Source organism: Solenopsis invicta, chromosome 12, assembly GCF_016802725.1.
Source record: "Solenopsis invicta isolate M01_SB chromosome 12, UNIL_Sinv_3.0, whole genome shotgun sequence".
Taxonomy (NCBI): domain Eukaryota; kingdom Metazoa; phylum Arthropoda; class Insecta; order Hymenoptera; family Formicidae; genus Solenopsis; species Solenopsis invicta.
This window is the reverse complement of record NC_052675.1, coordinates 12443054-12461512: the sequence shown is the minus strand read 5'-3', so window position 1 is coordinate 12461512 and position 18459 is coordinate 12443054. Positions and strand designations below refer to the sequence as shown.

Below are 18459 nucleotides of genomic sequence, written 5' to 3'. Positions count from 1 at the left end.
CCATTTCTTTGACATAATTTTCACTTATAGTTTTTTTTCTACGCACTTGAAGATTATTCACAACCAGGATTGAAACGTATTTTGTACTTACAAAAGACGAGGATAAATAAAACAGCTTAATTTGTGCCTCAATATACGGAAGGATGGAATCTTTCTTATGTATGTTTTTTTTATATTTTTTTGATATGGCAAATTATTTGCAAACGTATACTTTAAAATGGATTGATGGGAAAGTATTGAAAATCGCATTCAAAGTAGCAAAGTTTCACAAAAATCTGAACAAATCGAGAATACATGTCATCTTCTTACCTTCTTTTTACCTTCATCGTTTCCTATTTTCCGTATGTGTGTGTGCGCGCGCGCACGTGTGCACACATAAATAAAGACCTCACGGTTTGTCATTTCTATAATATTTGAAAAGATGTCTAAAGAAAAACTTTGGTTTTGCTAAAAAGATGATTTAAAGAGATAGAATCCCTCTATGTTTGACAATATCACCCAATAGTCTTGATGTATTATTTTATTCTTTTTGTGAACACGAAGCTAAAATTTTAAATGTGAACAATTTTACACAAAGTTATGAAATGATCAATCTTCAGACAGCGATAGGATTTTGAAAAACTTTGGATATAATTGTGTGAAGTTATCTAACCATAAATAAAGCAATCTTATCATGTTCTGACGTGTGCTGTTCAGAATATGTACATTAAAACGTTTTATCAGATAACTAAATTTTTCCTTCGTAGAAGGCATTAACAAATTTGATAACAGAAATATTGATTTGCTACTTTAATATTGAAAATAATATTGTTGAATTATTGAAAATATTTCGTTTTGTTAGCATTAAAGCATATTTGTAATATTAATGTATGAGAAATATACACGCTATATATTTTTAAGTTAAGTTGTTAATGAATATTAATATTTAAAAATTTGGAATTATAAAATTAATAGTGCTTTATTTCTTAGCGCGTAAAAATATTATATAATAATAGTAACAAAAATTTGTACATTTTTAAATGTACTTATTACTTTTTGTTCACCCGATATATCGTCTAAAGCGGATTGAGCTGTTGTGCGCAGTCTCCTGTTCAGTGATACTCAATGGAATCAGTTGTATATTACTTTTATTATATGCACATACTTTGCAATAATTTTAACTTTTAATTATGTAATTATTACATAAATAAAAAATTTTTCTAATTTTCTAGAATTATTATTTATTTTTTTTATTTGTTAAATAATTTTCAAATAAAACATAATTGAAAGAATTATTTTATTCAAAGAGAATATCAGATTTTTTAAAATAATATAAATTTTATATTATATTTTTTAATTTTCTTTTACATTATAATACAAAATATATTAAAATAAATGAAGAGAAGGAAATCTTTAATTCCTGCTATGTTTACGCAATTCTTCGTATTAAAAAATTTTCTTTAAAGTAATCGTTTCGCAGATGGAAACATAATAAGTTTGCTTACTAGTTTTAAATTAAAAGTTATTGTTATTGCATTGTGTGCAATTATGTAATGTATCTACTATTTGACTTTTTATTGAGAACCTTCACACGAAGGCCTTGATATTCCTCGTGCTCTGTACTGTAGTCGTAGTTGCTTCAACATCGCAGACTGGTGCAGTAGAATCGCTCCTGCTGAAAACAGATAATACAGTGAAATCAAGAACACGTTAGTGATATATCGTTACGGTATTGCTACGTGACATTAATACGTGATAACAAAATTGCATATCATAGTGACAATTATTGTTGACAGCGTTATTTTTCTACAATGTGTTGATGTAGGAATATAGCTGACGTACAAACACTGGGAGCAAACTTATTTACGCATGTGCAAATGACAATTATACATTTCAAATTAGTTTTCAATTACTCTTTTTGAATGTTTCATACTTTCTTTTATTTACGGTTTTAGAATTTAACTAATATCTTATTAATATTTACACAAAAAAAGTTAATATGAAATTAAAATAAATATAATGTTCTAGTAAATTAAAACTAATGTAACACAATTTTTATATTATACAGGATAGTCTATCTAAATCAAACATCTTAAATATTTCATGTTTTTGACGATACGAAAATATATTTTAAATTAAAGTGGAACGATTTCGACAACGATGTATTTTAATCACATTTGTTTTTTTTTTAGAAGCAGGCGCCAAAAAGATGAAAGTTTGTTCACCTTTTTACATTATATCCGTAAAATATTATTTAATTATATACAGTAGTTAATTTTAAAAAAAATCTTGAATTTATGCTTATTTTATTCTTGGTCAAGGTGGTCTGATACTATATAAGAAAAAAATAAGATGATCAAAATATATCTTTTGAAACCGTTTGACATTCATCTGAAATATTTTTTTCGTATTATTAAGCACAAATAAAATATTCTAGGTATTCTATTTAAATAGACCACCTAATATAAGAAACAATATAAAATAAAAAAAATTTTTAGCAAATTATTAGCGCTAGTTGGCTTTTAATATCAAATCTTTTATATGAAACGTACGTATATTGTTTCCTTTATCTTTTTTTAAGTATTATGTATGGAAATGGATCATGGGCCACTAGCATGTTGACTTTACGATTGCTTCGCAGATGTTGCATAATACTTGTGCAGCAAAGAAATTAATTTTTAAACCAAAAAAATTATTTTAAAAAATTATTTTTTGTAAGTGGAAATATGTTTGATATATTTATAAAACCTGATTATTTTATGACATTTATTAGTGTAAGATCTACGAATAATCATAATTTTGTGAGTTTTTTTAATAAATAAAAGTGATTTTTATGACATTAGTTGATAGCCACGACTACTCTTTTATCATAAACACCTCCTTTTTTCCCTTTATAGTAAATTGTAAATTACATTTGTTTTATATATCCGATAAATTTCTATGTATGGGATAGGATTTGTAAGACTTTATGTACGGCTATCAAACTTGTGTCCGTAAGAATTATGTCGCATTAATATTTATTGAATTATTTCAAGAAAACAAAATTATATTCTACTCTTTCTTTTCTCTATTATAATTTTTTTATCAAAAAACTCATGGTTAATTCATTAGTATAATATACTTCGTTTCGCAAGAGTAAGCGTATTATTGTTAAAAAAAATGTGAATACTTAATGTGTTTTAAATTTGACAAAATTAAAAAATTAATAGTTTTTATTACATGTTACAACATGTATTAAAAATATTATTCATGAATTACAAGTGTTTTTTTTTACATTTTATTGCAATGTAATAATGTCGCGTAGCAGTTTTTAGTATATATTATAAAAAAATTATATTATTCTAAAATTAAAAAAATATATTAGTCTCAGATTGTTTCATGTACAACATTAATATTAAAATAACAAATAAAAAAATATTTTAATTAATTTCAATTTGCATAAATTCTAGGAATTGCATTGTCCATAGCATAACATGTAGAATTTTTGTTAATAGTTTTATCTACGCCTGCAACAATGGGAGACGATAAATTCCAATTCTCTATAGATCGTGGAGGCACATTCACTGATATATATGCTAAATGCCCTGGAGGCAAAATTCGAGTTATGAAATTACTCTCAGTAGATCCTAATAATTATAACGATGCGCCGACAGAAGGTATCCGTAGAATACTAGAAGAGGTACGTTATAAACAATTAAAATTTGTGTGAAAATATATTATACTTTTCATACAGTTTGTAACTCATTAACGAAACTTATCACGGATAGGAAGCAACGTCCGACACTAACGTTACTGTATTACCATTATAAAAAGTTATAATATTGTTAATATAAATTGAACTATAAGAATATATATTTTTATAGTATAATTTTTCATAATGGTAATATAGTAACGTCAGAGTTGGAATTTACTTTAGATGAGTAACTTTTGTTGCCGTTATAAGAAATTCTAACGTTATTACCAATTGATGTTATTACGAATTGTTATTTAAAAAAAATAACAGTAATAGCATTACTTCTAGAACACTTGTTATTTTTTATTCCTGAAATTTGATGTAATTTTCTTTGTCTATGACAATGAATTTTAGCCAGTAATTTGCAAATATATAATTTGCAGAAGTAAAAGTATTAAAGTTGTAATTTAAATATGTCGTATAAAAGTTGTATAAAAGAATCTTTAAGCGAAGGACATAGACAATATTATTACACAAAGAATATCATAATCAAATATATTTTACAAAATTTTTTATAAAATAGTAGTATCTATATATTTAGATTGTCCTTTTTATATTATAAGACATTTTATAAAAATCTTGTAATTAGTAGTGAAATATTTTAAATAATTTACAACTGTTTATTAATTTTAGGAAACTGGCGTTAAAATGGATGATGCAATCGATACCTCTAATATAGAATGGATCAGAATGGGAACAACAGTCGCTACTAATGCGCTATTGGAAAGAAAGGGTGCGAGAATGGCATTATTAATAAATGAGGGTTTCATGGATCTTCTATACATCGGTAATCAGTCCCGGCCAAATATTTTCGATTTGGTTCGTATAGTTGAATAGATACGATACTCATATTTAAAGCAATGTTGCAAATTACAACGTATATCACTTGATTGCGAAGTATACGTAATGCAAAAATTTATGCGTACTATTTCAAGCAGAACAAGGTAATGTCAAAATGACATTAAAATCTTGACTGATCTAAAAATAACTTTTAGTAATCATTTTGAAGTTATTTTGACACCATTTTAATGTCATAATGATTTTTTGTTCTGCTAAGAAATTTTATTATATAAATAATCTTTTGTTAAATATTTACAGGAAATAGTGATGCCGCAGGTTTTGTACCAATATGTAATAGGAGTAAAATGTAGAGTAATTCCCGCTCTGCCCGGAAGTTGTCGTATGGAGAATCAGTCGTGGCGAAGGGTAAAAGGTTCTACCGGCGAGGATTTATTCGTTATTCAAGAACTCGATGAAGCACAATTGAAGGAGGACTTGAAGACACTTCGTAATCTAGGAATAGACAGTCTCGCTGTCGTTCTGGCACATAGTTATACGTTAGTATAATGCAAATGCATCTTTGAATCAAAAGCTTCCATGAAATTTCAAGTTGAAATTTTTTTAAGAATACTTTCTAAAAGCATGCTTACCATTTATTTATATCTTTTAGTTAAATACTTATTTGAATTTTATTCTTGCATTTTTATGATATAGTTATGGCGACCATGAGATCAGAATTGGTGAACTAGCGCAAGAAGCAGGTTTTTCGCAAGTATCTCTTTCGCACTTGGTGATGCCGATGACAAGAATGGTTCCTAGAGGCTTTACAGCGTGTGCAGATGCTTACTTGACGCCACATATTAAAAATTACGTACAGGTAGTGTTATCTTTGTAATTACATATTTGAAATTTGTGTTATTTATTTCTAACCACTTGTAACATTTCTTCTCTCTCTTTCTCTCTTCTAAAATACTTAAAATGTATTTTTAAAGTACCGATTTCTATTTTTAAACTATAATAAATACTTTTATAGGCCTTTTCTTCAGGATTCAAAGATAACTTGAAGGACGTGAACGTATTGTTTATGCAGAGCGATGGCGGATTAACACCTATGAATTTGTAATTATTAAAGTTTTCTTAAATTACTTTAAAAGATTTTTCTCATCATTGTATGAAATTAAAAATTATTATGTTTCGTTGGCGCATTAAAGTTTTAATGGATCTCGTGCTATACTTTCTGGACCTGCTGGTGGCGTCGTTGGATATGCGATGACAACTTATGGAAAGGAAACTGATCTACCAGTGATCGGATTCGACATGGGCGGCACATCCACTGACGTAAGTCGATACGGAGGAAGTTACGAGCACGTTTACGAAAGTACTACAGCAGGCATTGCTATACAAGCTCCGCAGGTATCACTCATTTTTAAGATAAATCTTTCTGTTCACTGCCTGAACCAAACGAAACAAACACGTCACTATGACGTGTTAATTTGTTGCACGTACGTCATAGCGACGTCTCAACTGGTTTAAAACGTGACTGGTACATACGTCGCTATCACGTAACGAATAGTCAAATTTCTGGTGGCAAAAATAATTGACCAATTTTTAGAAGTTAAGGTTTGTTTTTTACTTATATGTGTACCTAAAATACTTGCTAGACAAAATGTAAGTTTTATTTGGTGAAAATATGATTATTTAAAACATTCAAGTTATTTGGTTACGTCACAGCGATGTATCATATTTTCTACGACTTTGCGACCACAACAGCACACGTCTCTGTTTCGTCCGGCGCAGGCAGGGGAGGATATTTAAAATACATATTGGCATCTTAACATTTATTAAAAATAATAAATTTATCTCGTGAAGAAAGTATTTTACTGAAATAAAAAAATTTGTTTAAAGTTGGATGTCAATACTGTAGCGGCGGGAGGTGGTTCGATGCTTTTCTTCAGATCAGGTCTGTTCCAAGTCGGACCTGAGAGTGCGGGGGCTCATCCTGGGCCCGCATGTTACAAAAAAGGCGGTCCTTTGACTGTGACAGATGCCAATCTTGCTCTGGGTCGCTTGCTACCAGAATATTTCCCGCAAATTTTTGGTCCTGAGGAAAACGAGCCGCTTGATGTATCTCGTACGTTGAGTTTGTTCACAACACTTACTTATCAGGTAATTTGCTTTATATTACGTAAAATATCCTTACAAAAATATTTTTACTAAAAGTATCTACATTTTAAAATTTATATTTTGTAAAGGAATACATTTTCTTGAACTCGAATAGAAAAATGTTTTACTTTAGATTTACAAATTGTCTCCATATGCCACAGATCAACGAATTTCTAAAGAAGGATGAAGCAATGTCGGTTGATGAGGTGGCAATGGGATTTATCAGAGTCGCGAATGAGACCATGTGTCGACCAATTCGTGCTCTGACTCAGGTACAGTAAAATCAATTTTGTTCTTTAGTCGATGTTTGTTTTTTCTGTAACACAACTGTTTATTATTAATATCTACTCTTTTTTAGAATTTATTCTTAAGATAGTAATAGTTGTAGAACAATATCGAAGAATTTTAATATAATTTAATATAATTTTAATAAAATTTAATTAAAAGTATATTAAAAGTCTTCATATTGTCTCATAATCACTATCACGATTTTGAAGATAAAGTCTAAGAAATTTTATTAATGTGATAACACAGTGTTTTAATTTTTTTTTTTTTTTTTTTTTTAGGCAAAAGGTTACGATACTTCGCGACATGTTCTGGCGTGTTTTGGCGGTGCCGGAGGACAACATGCGTGTGCGATCGCTCGATCGTTGGGCATAAGCACGGTTTTTGTTCACAAATATGCCGGTATCTTGTCTGCTTACGGAATGGCATTAGCAGATGTTGTTGAAGAGGCACAAGAACCAAGCGCCGAAACTTACAATGATGGTGATTTATAATAATAAGTTCTCTTTAATTATCTGCCAGGTTCTTTCATATTAATATTCTTTCCGTATCTACAGAAAGCTTCACCCGTTTGGATGACCGTCTGGACGCGATGGAAACCAAAGTCAGAAGTAGACTTCGCGCACAAGGATTTGCTGATTCCCATATAGAAACAGAATCATTTCTACACTTACGTTACGAAGGTACTGATTGCGCTTTAATGTGCATGCCTGCAAATCAGAATTCAGCGACCACCACTACTAGACATGGAGATTTTCTCGTTACTTTTCTAGAAAGGTAAATTTTGATTTAAAAGAACAGTTCTCTCTTTAATTAATTATAAAATTTTTTTAATTACAATTAGATATAAGACGGAATTTGGTTTCACGATCCCAGATCGCAAGATTTTAGTCGATGATCTGAGAGTTAGAGGAATTGGAAAAACTGAAATTCCAAAAGACCCCATATTACCTCCTTCACAAACTTTGCCAAAAGTTGAAAAGGTTAGATGATTAATGCAAATAATATATTTGAAATAACTATGAAATTATTTTTTCTTATATAAGAATCAAATTAAATTTTTTAAATAATATTCATCTTATTACCAATCAAGAAGAATTCTGAAATTTTGAAATTGTGAATTTTCTAGACTACTATGGTGTACTTCGAAGGTGGCTATAAGGAAACAAGCGTCTATCTGTTAAATGCATTGTTCCCTGGAAATATTTTACATGGTCCCGTCATTATCATGGATAGTTTGAGCACACTTTTAGTGGAGCCAGATTGTATCGCGGAAATTACTTGCCGTGGTGATGTAAAAATTACGATTGGGCAGGGTCGGCGAACGAAAATCACCACCGATCTCGATAGTATTCAGCTCAGTATCTTTTCGCATCGTTTTATGAGTATTGCTGAACAAATGGGTCGGTATGTGTATTAACAAATAATTTTAATATAATTTTTTTAATGTTTTTAAAAAATTGCGATGCGATATTTATATTTCTAATATTTTGGCAGAGTACTTCAAAGGACTTCGATCTCCACTAACATTAAAGAGCGATTGGATTTTTCATGTGCGATTTTTGGCCCCGACGGTGGTCTTGTTTCAAACGCACCTCACATCCCAGTGCATTTGGGCGCCATGCAAGAAACAGTGCAATATCAAATGAAAGCATTTAATGGCAAGTTTACGCCGGGAGACGTCATTCTCGCTAATCATCCATTGGCAGGTGGTTCCCATCTTCCAGATTTGACAGTTATAACGCCAGTGTTTTACAGGTTTGAATATTTTATGCACTCTAAAAGAAAATTTTTACTGTAGCAATATTACACAAATGTCTTATTTATTAAACGCTTAAATAAAAAAAAAATATTAATATTTTGAAATTAATTATTCAAAATTTTTGTTCTATTTGTTAAATGGAAAAGGAATGCTGGCATGGCGGAATTACCAACATTACAGGTTCGAGTTTTCTTTGAATTAATTTTAGAGAATTAAAAATTTTACACATTTAAAGTACACACAAAAATAAATATTTTACTCTGAAAACTGAGACTTAAAGAAAGGGCCTGGTTTGAAACTATTGAATTAGGTATTTTTGTGTGTACTTTACATGTATAAAAGAAATTTCAATTATGTAAAGCCAATTTGAAAAGAATTCAAACTTGTAATGTTGATAATCACGCTATTATCTCTTTAAGTATATTAAATAAATGTTTCGACATGAATTTTATATTTATCGTAGAGATGTACCCACACCGGTATTCTTCGTGGCCAGCAGAGGCCATCATGCTGATATCGGTGGTATTACACCGGGCTCTATGCCACCGCATTCAACGAGTTTAACTCAGGTACGATTTCTGAATGAATATTAAAAGTATTACGTATTCGTGTATGTGCGTTCGCGCGCGCGTGCGTGTGTGTGTATGTGTGCATGAGACAAGTGTTACCAAACTCTTGTAAATATTTCAAAGTAAAAATCGTAATGTCAAAATATTGAGGTGACAATAATTTTTAAATGAGAAAGGTTTAAAGTTGGCAAATCAAACTGTATCAAAATTGCTCCGGTATAGCACACATATTGTAGTCTCGAGATTTTGATTGATACTTGACAGGAATTTTGTCTTAAAATGATCTCAGGATTCTGCTATTAACGGGTGTTATGTGAGGTCTGGGACACCTTATACAAATGTTATGTATAAATGTTATATAATAAATATATAAATGTTATGTTTTTTTATAGGAAGGCGCCGTCTTTAAAAGTTTTCTACTGGTACATAAGGGAATATTTCGAGAGAAGGAACTAACGGATGCCTTGATGGCTCCTGGCAAAGTACCGGGAAGTTCGGGAACTAGAAACCTTTCAAACAATATCAGTGATCTCAAAGCTCAAATTGCAGCAAATCAAAAAGTAATGTTTATTGAAATCATTTATTGAAATTCAGTGAAATTTACATAAGTTAAATATAAACGTAATAAGTACGTTTTTTTTTCTTTAAGGGTTTCCAATTAGTAAACGAACTAATTGATGTATACAGTCTTGAAGTAGTTCAAGCATATATGGATTATATTCAACGTAATGCCGAAATCGCTGTTCGAGAAATGTTGAAGTCAATAGGTACAAGGATTAAAACGCGAAGAGGAAAGGAAACTGATATTAATGCTATTGATTATCTTGATAATGGCAGTCCTATTAAGTTACATGTAGATCTCGATATAAACAATGGTGAAGCAGTTTTTGATTTTAGGTACGTTTTTAATTGATATTTGTTATTTATAATAATTTTACTATTTAATATATCAAAGATTTTATTGCTTTCTTAAACAATGACATTTTTTTCTTCTACAAACAATAATTAATAAAAAAAGAATGCAGTACATTATTTTTTTTATTGCTTCTAAAAAAATTCTGTTATAATTGAAAAGCTTACTGCGACAGTAGGCTTATCTATATTTTATAAAAATGATGAAAATGAACTCTAAAGACGCATACAAATGATAAACTAGATGCAGGATATTCCAATATATCTTATCGCTAGGTTGGAATATGCTAGCATCCAGTTTATTTTACAAATATAGCTATACAGCACCGATTATTACAAAGAATTTTCAAAAAGAATTCAACCTTTATATGCCATGGACAGTAAAACACTTCTATAAAGATACTGCAAAATATTATATAAAATGTTGCAACAGAAATGTTTCTAAAATCTTATTAAATATTGCAAAAAAATATTGTGAAATCTATCATATGCAGTAAATTTTTAAATTAGGTTTTTGTTTTAAAATTTTCAAATTAGACAAATTATCTGCTTAAGTACATACGTTAACATATTTAAGTAGAAATTTGCTTTTGCTGAGCGAAAATTTTGCTCGTGGCGTGTGCTACGTAGTAGAAGTACAAAAATGCAGATGAAATACTATTTTCATATTTTACATTATATTTATTAATTCTTTTATTATTTATTATCTTTATTATTAATATTTTAGAAATTATATATACATTTGTTATATTAGTCAGATTACAAATGATAAATAAAAACATAAAATAAACTTAATTGTATTTTATATGATTTTTATTAAAACTTTTTAATATGTGTAATAATACTCTAAATATACATATAATAGAGTTAAATAATATTCTGAATATATAATAAACTTAAATATTATTTCTGAAAAACTATAAATTTAATGTACTTCAAAAATAAAGTTTAAATGTATTATATTCAGAGGATCGCCAATATTTCAGAAAAATCTCGGTAACTTGTGTAATATTTTAGAAGATTCCAAATTTTTTAATAAGCTTTTAGTAATATTTTTTTGGTAAGGTTTTAAGTGCAAAAATAAAGAACATTTTCCTATCCCAGAAACATTTCTAAATTATACAGATATATTTTGAAACCTTTTTAAAATATTTAATATTTTTAGTAAAAATATTTCTAAGACTTCTCTAAAAAATTTTAGTCTTATATATAGTAGGTATTTAAAGTTTATTTTCTTTGATTTTATAAAATGTGTTAGCTTACCTCATTACTGCAACCCATTATTGCAGCAATTTCACATAACGTAGATACAAATTGTAATAATTTAGAAGACAATACTTTAAAGCATAAAAATTTTTTTTACAGTGGAACAGGTTGTGAAGTATGGGGTAACTGCAATGCGCCACGCGCCATAACATTGTCTGCCATAATTTATTGTTTGAGATGTATGGTCAATCGTGACATACCATTAAATCAGGTACTTAATTTTTTCTTTTTTTTTTTGTTTTAAGAGAATCTAACAATAAATTCAGATTGCTATCATTTCGGTATTTTTTTTTCAGGGTTGTTTAAAGCCTGTAAAAATAATTATTCCTGAGGGATCGTTACTCGATCCCTCGGATGACGCTGCGGTGGTAGGCGGCAACGTCTTGACATCTCAACGTATTGTCGACGTAATCCTGACAGCTTTTGAAATTTGCGCGGCCTCACAAGGATGTATGAATAACGTAACCCTCGGCACTGAGGAATGGGGTTACTACGAGACAGTTGCTGGTGGTAGTGGAGCAGTAAGAAAAAGAAATTAGTTTTAGATAATATATATTTGAGTTTTTAAATAAGTTGTGATTTATAAATCATCTAAATGTTTAATTAAAAAAATAACAGGTTATCTAAAATAATTAATGAAAAAGGTTTAATTTTATTAATTTTACTAAATTTATAATTATTACTTTTTCTATATCAAAAGTTAACGTATTCTTCTTATATAATAAGAAAGATATGATAACACAATAAAACACACAATATGCATTCTGTATTCTATTTAAGTTTTACGGTATACATTTTCCAGACTTTGCTTTAATAACAAATTCCCGAAATTATTTTGAGATGAAAATCCCAATATCAAAATATTGAGGCTACAATAGTTTCTATAAAGGGGTTTTAAAAATAAGAAGGATTTAAAGTTGGGTTGGCAAATTGAATTGTCTGCAATTCGTGCGCTTAGGTATGGAACATCGTATCGTAAAAATGTATGCAAAATCGATACGAAAAGTACCATATTTAAGAACCTTCACTACAGTGCAATGTGCCATACTTGAGCACTCGAATTTTGGATAATTTGATTTGCCAACTTGAAACTCTTCTCATTTAAAAACTATTGCAATCATATTTTGATATTAAGATTTTCATCTCGAAATGATTTCAGGAATCTGCTATTAAAGGATATCACTTGAAATCTAAGACATTCTGTGGATTACATTAAATTAAATATTTCTTTACCGGACATATTTGTGTTCTTCCAGGGACCGACATGGCACGGCAGAAGTGCCGTTCATACGCACATGACCAACACGAGAATCACAGATCCAGAAATACTCGAACTTCGCTATCCAATTATACTTAATCGCTTCTCCGTTCGATCCGGAAGTGGTGGTAATGGAGAGTATACCGGTGGCGATGGTGCTGTGCGTGAGATGATATTTAGGTACTTAAGACCCAAATGCGCCTCAAATCTTAAATTTCTATAATAATTTGGTTATTTCTAAATTTTTCTCCTATTGAATAGTTGTTCTTTGAAGACAATAAAAAATAAATATCAGCAAACAAGTACTTTTATTTATAAGTTTTTAAAAATATTTGTTTCAGAGCTCCGATGACCTTATCTGTGTTAACCGAGAGAAGAGTGTATCATCCACCTGGATATAATGGTGGTGAGGATGGAGCATGTGGCTTAAATATTTTGGTGCGGGCTGATGGCAGACACATCAATTTAGGCCCAAAGGCTGCCGTTCCAGTTTATGCGGGGGTAAACAATTTTAAATAACATCTCTTTTGCAAAAACTGTCAGTATATCTTACAAGTTTTATTAAAAAAGTAATATGTTTGAAGGTATTATAATAAATTATAACAATTTATTATTTTATCATCAACATAACATGTTAATCAATTTATGCACTCTAAAGTGAATTATGTTAATCTTAGGACGGTATTGTACATACATTTTACATTTTTCCAACTATTTCATTTCTTTTACTCTACACTAAGAAAAAGGTTGTTAATTTGACTAACTTTTTCAACTTCATTAACTCTAGAACAGTATCGCACATAAATGTTGTACAAGCCAAATATTCCATTTTTTTCCACTCTATTTATATGATATATTGTTAGGAGGAGACAAGAGTATACATACTCTATCTTTTTGAGTATACATACTCTATCTTTTTTTAAAGATTAAATTTGATTATGTGTTTATTTTATTTCCTTTAAAGTCAATAATTAAATTATTAGTGCTTGTAAAGTTCTAGATTAAAAATTTATAAATTCTAAATTTTATAAAGAAATTAATTTATTATCCAGATTATAAATTTTGTAATAAAAATGTGAAATACTTAAAAATCTTGTTACGCTATAAGTGTATCGATACCTTTATAACTAAATAAAAGAGGTGATTAATATAAGTTATAACTTATATAAATTATTTATAAATACTTTATATAAAAATAAAACTTAATTTTTCTATAAAATGATTTGTACGTAATAAGATAGACGATAAATAGTTAATGAATTGATTTTTCCTAGAAAAGTAATAAAGTTTAAAGTGACGCAATTGAATCTAAAGGATAAGTAAAAGATAGAGTGGCGAAGAAATGATTTTTATGGTTTATATTAGCTCGTAAAGTGGTATCCCGATAAAATAAGATCTCTTGTGTATCATACCACAATGTTCATAACCGCGCAGCAAGAGGTAAAGTAATCTTCTTGTAAAGTTTCTTTTATAACTGGATGAGTATTACTAGATATTAATTGTGTCTTTTAAGTCTATTTTGAAAAGGCCACTTAACATTTTTCAAAATGACAAGTTTGGTACTTATATCATTTTTGATCACAAAACGAATGGAAATATGAAGAACAAAAAATAAAGAGAATGGAATAGTTGGAAAAGTGTAACTATGTAAGTCTGTTGTAAAGTCTGTTGTAACAGAGAGATTTAGAGAATTTCAAACTTGTTTCAAATTCAGTATAAACACAATTAAAAATTAAAATAAAATTATTTAGAAATAAATACGTTAAAGGTACTTTTTAAAATATTTTATAAAAGTTTAATAATATAGATCGCAATATTTAATTATATTTTTACATATGTATAAAACTTATGATCTATACATTCAAAATTACACAAATAGTTTTTAAACTAAATTTTTCCAAATTTTTTTATTGTTTTACTAAAAATAATTTTTTTGTTATTTTAATAAAAAAAAAGCGGAGTTTTGATTTTATACATTTCGAGAAAACATTGGTTTTTGTAATCGTTGGTTTTGTAATTGGTTTTTATTTTTTCAAATAAAATAAAAAACGTGGAAGACTAATTAAGATAAAAAAAGAAAAAGCTACAGTAACTACATGACTATGCATTTTGAACAATATCGAGTTTCGCAAAATTCCTTTTCGCATATATCGGGACATAAAAGTTGACGGGTGTGTACACACGTTTTCGAATATTTTAATAGCAATTAATCTCAAAACCATAGCGCTTACTATACAGGTGTATATGTATATTGAAATATGCATCTTTTCTTTATTTTCTATTGAAATTAATTCGTCGCACTTTTAATTTAATCCGTATTGAATGAAAATATCGGCGAGAAAAATTTTGTCTCCACTTACAATATAAAACGATGGATTGATGATAAATGATAATGATAACCAAATAACAATTTTATTTAGAAGTTTTATCAACAATAAATATCCGTACAGTATAGAGAGTTACATTTCATGAAAATAAAATGAATTAATATTTTAATAATAGCATAAAAAGAATAAAAAGAACATTTAAGAAATATTTAAAATTTGTTATAATACTAAAATTATTGTAACCAAACTTATTTTTTATGTGTCATAAGACATTATTGTGTTATCAAAAATAAAGTTGTTGCTTAACAATTACTTTTTATATCATTAAACAATACTTATATAAAGACTTTTTAAATAACTATTTCATTTTGTAAATAATAAGTTTGTTTTATAATTAAGTAGTAAATATTAGTTTTTTATATATAAAGTTTTTCAATAAATTAATTAATAAAAAATAGGTTTTTTTCTTTAAAATGTGTATTATAATAAATTACTCATACAATATTATGGCATCTTAGACGACTAAAAGACGTCTTAAATTAATATGTGTTTAAAATGTTTTTAGGACGTCTTCTTCTAATAAAGACGCCTTTTGAATGTCTCTTAAACATGTTGTCTGATTAATAAATTATAAATATATATACAATTGACTTTTTTCTTTAAATTTTTTCGTACACACAAATAGTTAACAAATTGATTTTTTCTGGAAGAGTAATAAAGTTTAAAGGGACGCAATTGAATCTAAAGGACAAGTAAAGAATAGAGTGACGAAAAAATTATTTTATGTCTATGTAAATGTAATTACATTTTACTTTTATATCATGTGATTTATAAATCTCGATTAATATGTGATATGATTTTACGGCAAGGGCAAATGCAATTTTCCAAAAATTTTGATGACGTTATTTTGCGTCACGGTATTGCTTCGAAGTTTTGATAGAATAGTTTGCAGCAGTTTGGTCAAAAGTTAGCTGTGTACGCAAGCAAAAACTCGTATCAGCGTAACGTGACTCGTTGTTATCTCTTCTCAGTGCATTTAATAATTATGAACTCGTAATTTAATAATACGAGTAATAAATTCAACAATGAGCAGTTACCTAAAATATAGTATATGCTTTATATGCGCGTGTTAAATATTAAAACATGCGCTATAAACTATTATGATAAGATGTACCTTGTAATAACATTTAAAACATAAATACAGTACGAAAATATAAATTATCTAAAATGTGTAAAAAAGGGCATGTAAGCAATTTTTGTTTATACATTTTATATAATTTTACATATAAAGACATGCATTTTAACAAAACCAAAACATAATAAAATGATAAAATTAAATTATAAGACTGTTGATATCTTTATATTGTATATAACAATGTAATTATTCTTATAAAAGTTTAGCAAACAATTTTATGTCAAGTTTCCACGGTTTCTTCACAGGATAAGTTCATTATGGAAACTCCAGGTGGTGGTGGTTACGGTTCCGCTTACGAAGACAAGCAAGCTGAAAGATCTTCGGTTTATACGAAAACTTACGATTCTCAAAAACTTACAGCAAGATCTATATCAAAATATGAAGATTCAAAATCTAACAGAAATCGGCATAATTTTACAGAACGCGGAAGTGTTTTTGAGTATCGTATGGCCCAGGAATCAGTTTAAAATTTATAATTATTGTCATAATTGCGAATTGTAGTAAAAGATGTATTTCAGAAGAAACGAATATACGCATTGCAGTAGTAAGTTCACACTGCAATGCATTAATTTTTATTAGCAAATAAAATATTTTTGATTATTCTAAACAACGCAGTTATTCGAATTAATCATAATTTTTTGAAAAAATATATCTTGTTTTCTATTAGTGTTTATTGTTAAAGTTTCCTGTTACTTTTAAGATGTATTTACTGTTATACTTCCTGTAAAATTCTTAATCACACTGGTGGGATACAAATGTACCCCACACAATTTCGTGTGGCGGAATTCTAGTTTAAAATTATAATTATTCCTTAAATTACTTTTTTAAAAGACAAAGTTAAATGACAAAGAGAGAGAAGAATAATTTTTATAATAAAACAAACTCAACTGTTTTATTTTTTTCCATTTTTCCACAAATGTTCACAAAGTTAGGCAAAGTAGAGTTCAAATCGTTTTGACACTTTAAACCAGTGTAGTTAAGGGTTAATATTTATAATATATTTTATTATAATACATTTTTAAGAATATTTTTAAATAAACATACCTCATAATAAAAATATTACAAATTTTAATTTTGTTTGTTATTATTGTTATATTTATAATCCTTCCAATATTTCTAACGCAATCCTTTATTTTAGTCTTTATCATTCAATTGCCATATTGCCACTTCCAAGCCAATAGATTCGCATTCTCGAGAAGTCGCCAATTTTCCCAGAGAAATCAAATTTCTCTTTACTATGGTTAATTTCCTCGATTTACCAGTTCGTTCGATTTGCGGCAGTTGCAAGATGGCCGTCGTTTCATTTCCGGCACGAGTAATTATTGACCGAAATGTCACTGCTGACCTACATAGCACTGGAAATATGATTGCATTACCATAAAACTTCTAAAATGTTCTAACAATTTCCTAATAAAAAATTTTCCTTTTTTATGTTTTTAACGTAAAATATGATGGCAGAAATGTACAAAATATATAAAATATGTTTATGTTACGTCTTGTAGCCATCGCGATTTCTTTACTTCGCGAAAGTTAGATAGAATAATCTCTTAGCGTATAATAAAAGACAAGCAAAAACAGAAAATTATCAGTTAATGGGTGAATGAGCTGTGATCCCTGTAAAATATTCCCATTTCCAGTCTTGTTCTTATTTACTTTTAATTGTAAAAGAATCATAATTTTTTAATAATTTTCTGTTCAAATGCAGAAATTAGTACGACTCTTATGATAGCTATGAAATGTGTTTCTGTTTTGAGTTTGCGCGATGCGGTTCTGCAACAGATTCGACAGTCTTGCTGTACGACGTAAGACTCATACGACAAGGTCGGAATATACAGTCCGTAGTGTGCAATTGATTTTTTCCCTGAGATCTTCCCTTTGGTGTTTATCTTACAATATAAATACAGCAAAATATAAAATCTCGAAAAACTTTCCAGGAGACAAATTTCAAATAAAAAAAACAGACAAAACAGGGTTTTATTAGTAATAAATATAAAGAACTAGTTTATTTATTTACAAACGTAATCACACGAAAGTTACCGACCACGAGCAAATTGAAAAGGATTATTTGACATGGCATAATATTTATTCAAAAGCTTATGTGTATTAAGTAACATCAAATTCTAAATATCAAATCGAAAAAGCGTTTTGAGAGCATGGAGTCTTCTTCAGTGAAAATAATCAAATTTTAAATTAACGTTATACATTATAATAACTAATGAACTGAGATTAG

The 18459-nt window shown here is 28.6% G+C and overlaps 1 protein-coding gene across 4 annotated transcripts; it reads left to right on the top strand.

Annotated features, from left to right (window-relative positions):
* Positions 1-1504: 1504 nt before the first annotated feature.
* On the top strand, positions 1505-17295 carry LOC105192804 (5-oxoprolinase). 4 transcript variants are annotated; one of them, XM_011157057.3, is made up of 22 exons: positions 1505-1688; positions 3474-3658; positions 4346-4531; positions 4811-5049; positions 5207-5369; positions 5526-5611; positions 5704-5905; positions 6398-6658; positions 6817-6927; positions 7222-7423; positions 7498-7717; positions 7785-7923; positions 8070-8347; positions 8438-8698; positions 9166-9271; positions 9664-9831; positions 9921-10168; positions 11549-11660; positions 11746-11970; positions 12706-12887; positions 13049-13208; positions 16475-16696. In XM_011157057.3, exons 2-22 carry the CDS (start codon positions 3494-3496, stop codon positions 16694-16696), a joined length of 3936 nt encoding a protein of 1311 aa, XP_011155359.1. In that variant the 5' UTR covers positions 1505-1688; positions 3474-3493. The 4 variants fall into 4 exon arrangements, with proteins under 4 accessions (XP_011155359.1, XP_011155367.1, XP_039311597.1 ...); XM_011157065.3 differs by having other exon boundaries at positions 1505-1708; XM_039455663.1 differs by lacking the exon at positions 1505-1688 and adding an exon at positions 2561-2693.
* The last annotated feature ends 1164 nt before the right edge of the window (positions 17296-18459 follow it).

Bases quoted from the DNA above. Each gene is read 5' to 3' on its own strand.
- LOC105192804 (XM_026135344.2), top strand. From the start codon at position 3,494: ATGGGAGACGATAAATTCCAATTCTCTATAGATCGTGGAGGCACATTC. The intron at 3,659-4,345 runs GTACGTTATAAA...TATTAATTTTAG, and splicing joins TCCGTAGAATACTAGAAGAG to GAAACTGGCGTTAAAATGGA. The intron at 9,272-9,663 runs GTACGATTTCTG...GTTTTTTTATAG, and splicing joins ATTCAACGAGTTTAACTCAG to GAAGGCGCCGTCTTTAAAAG.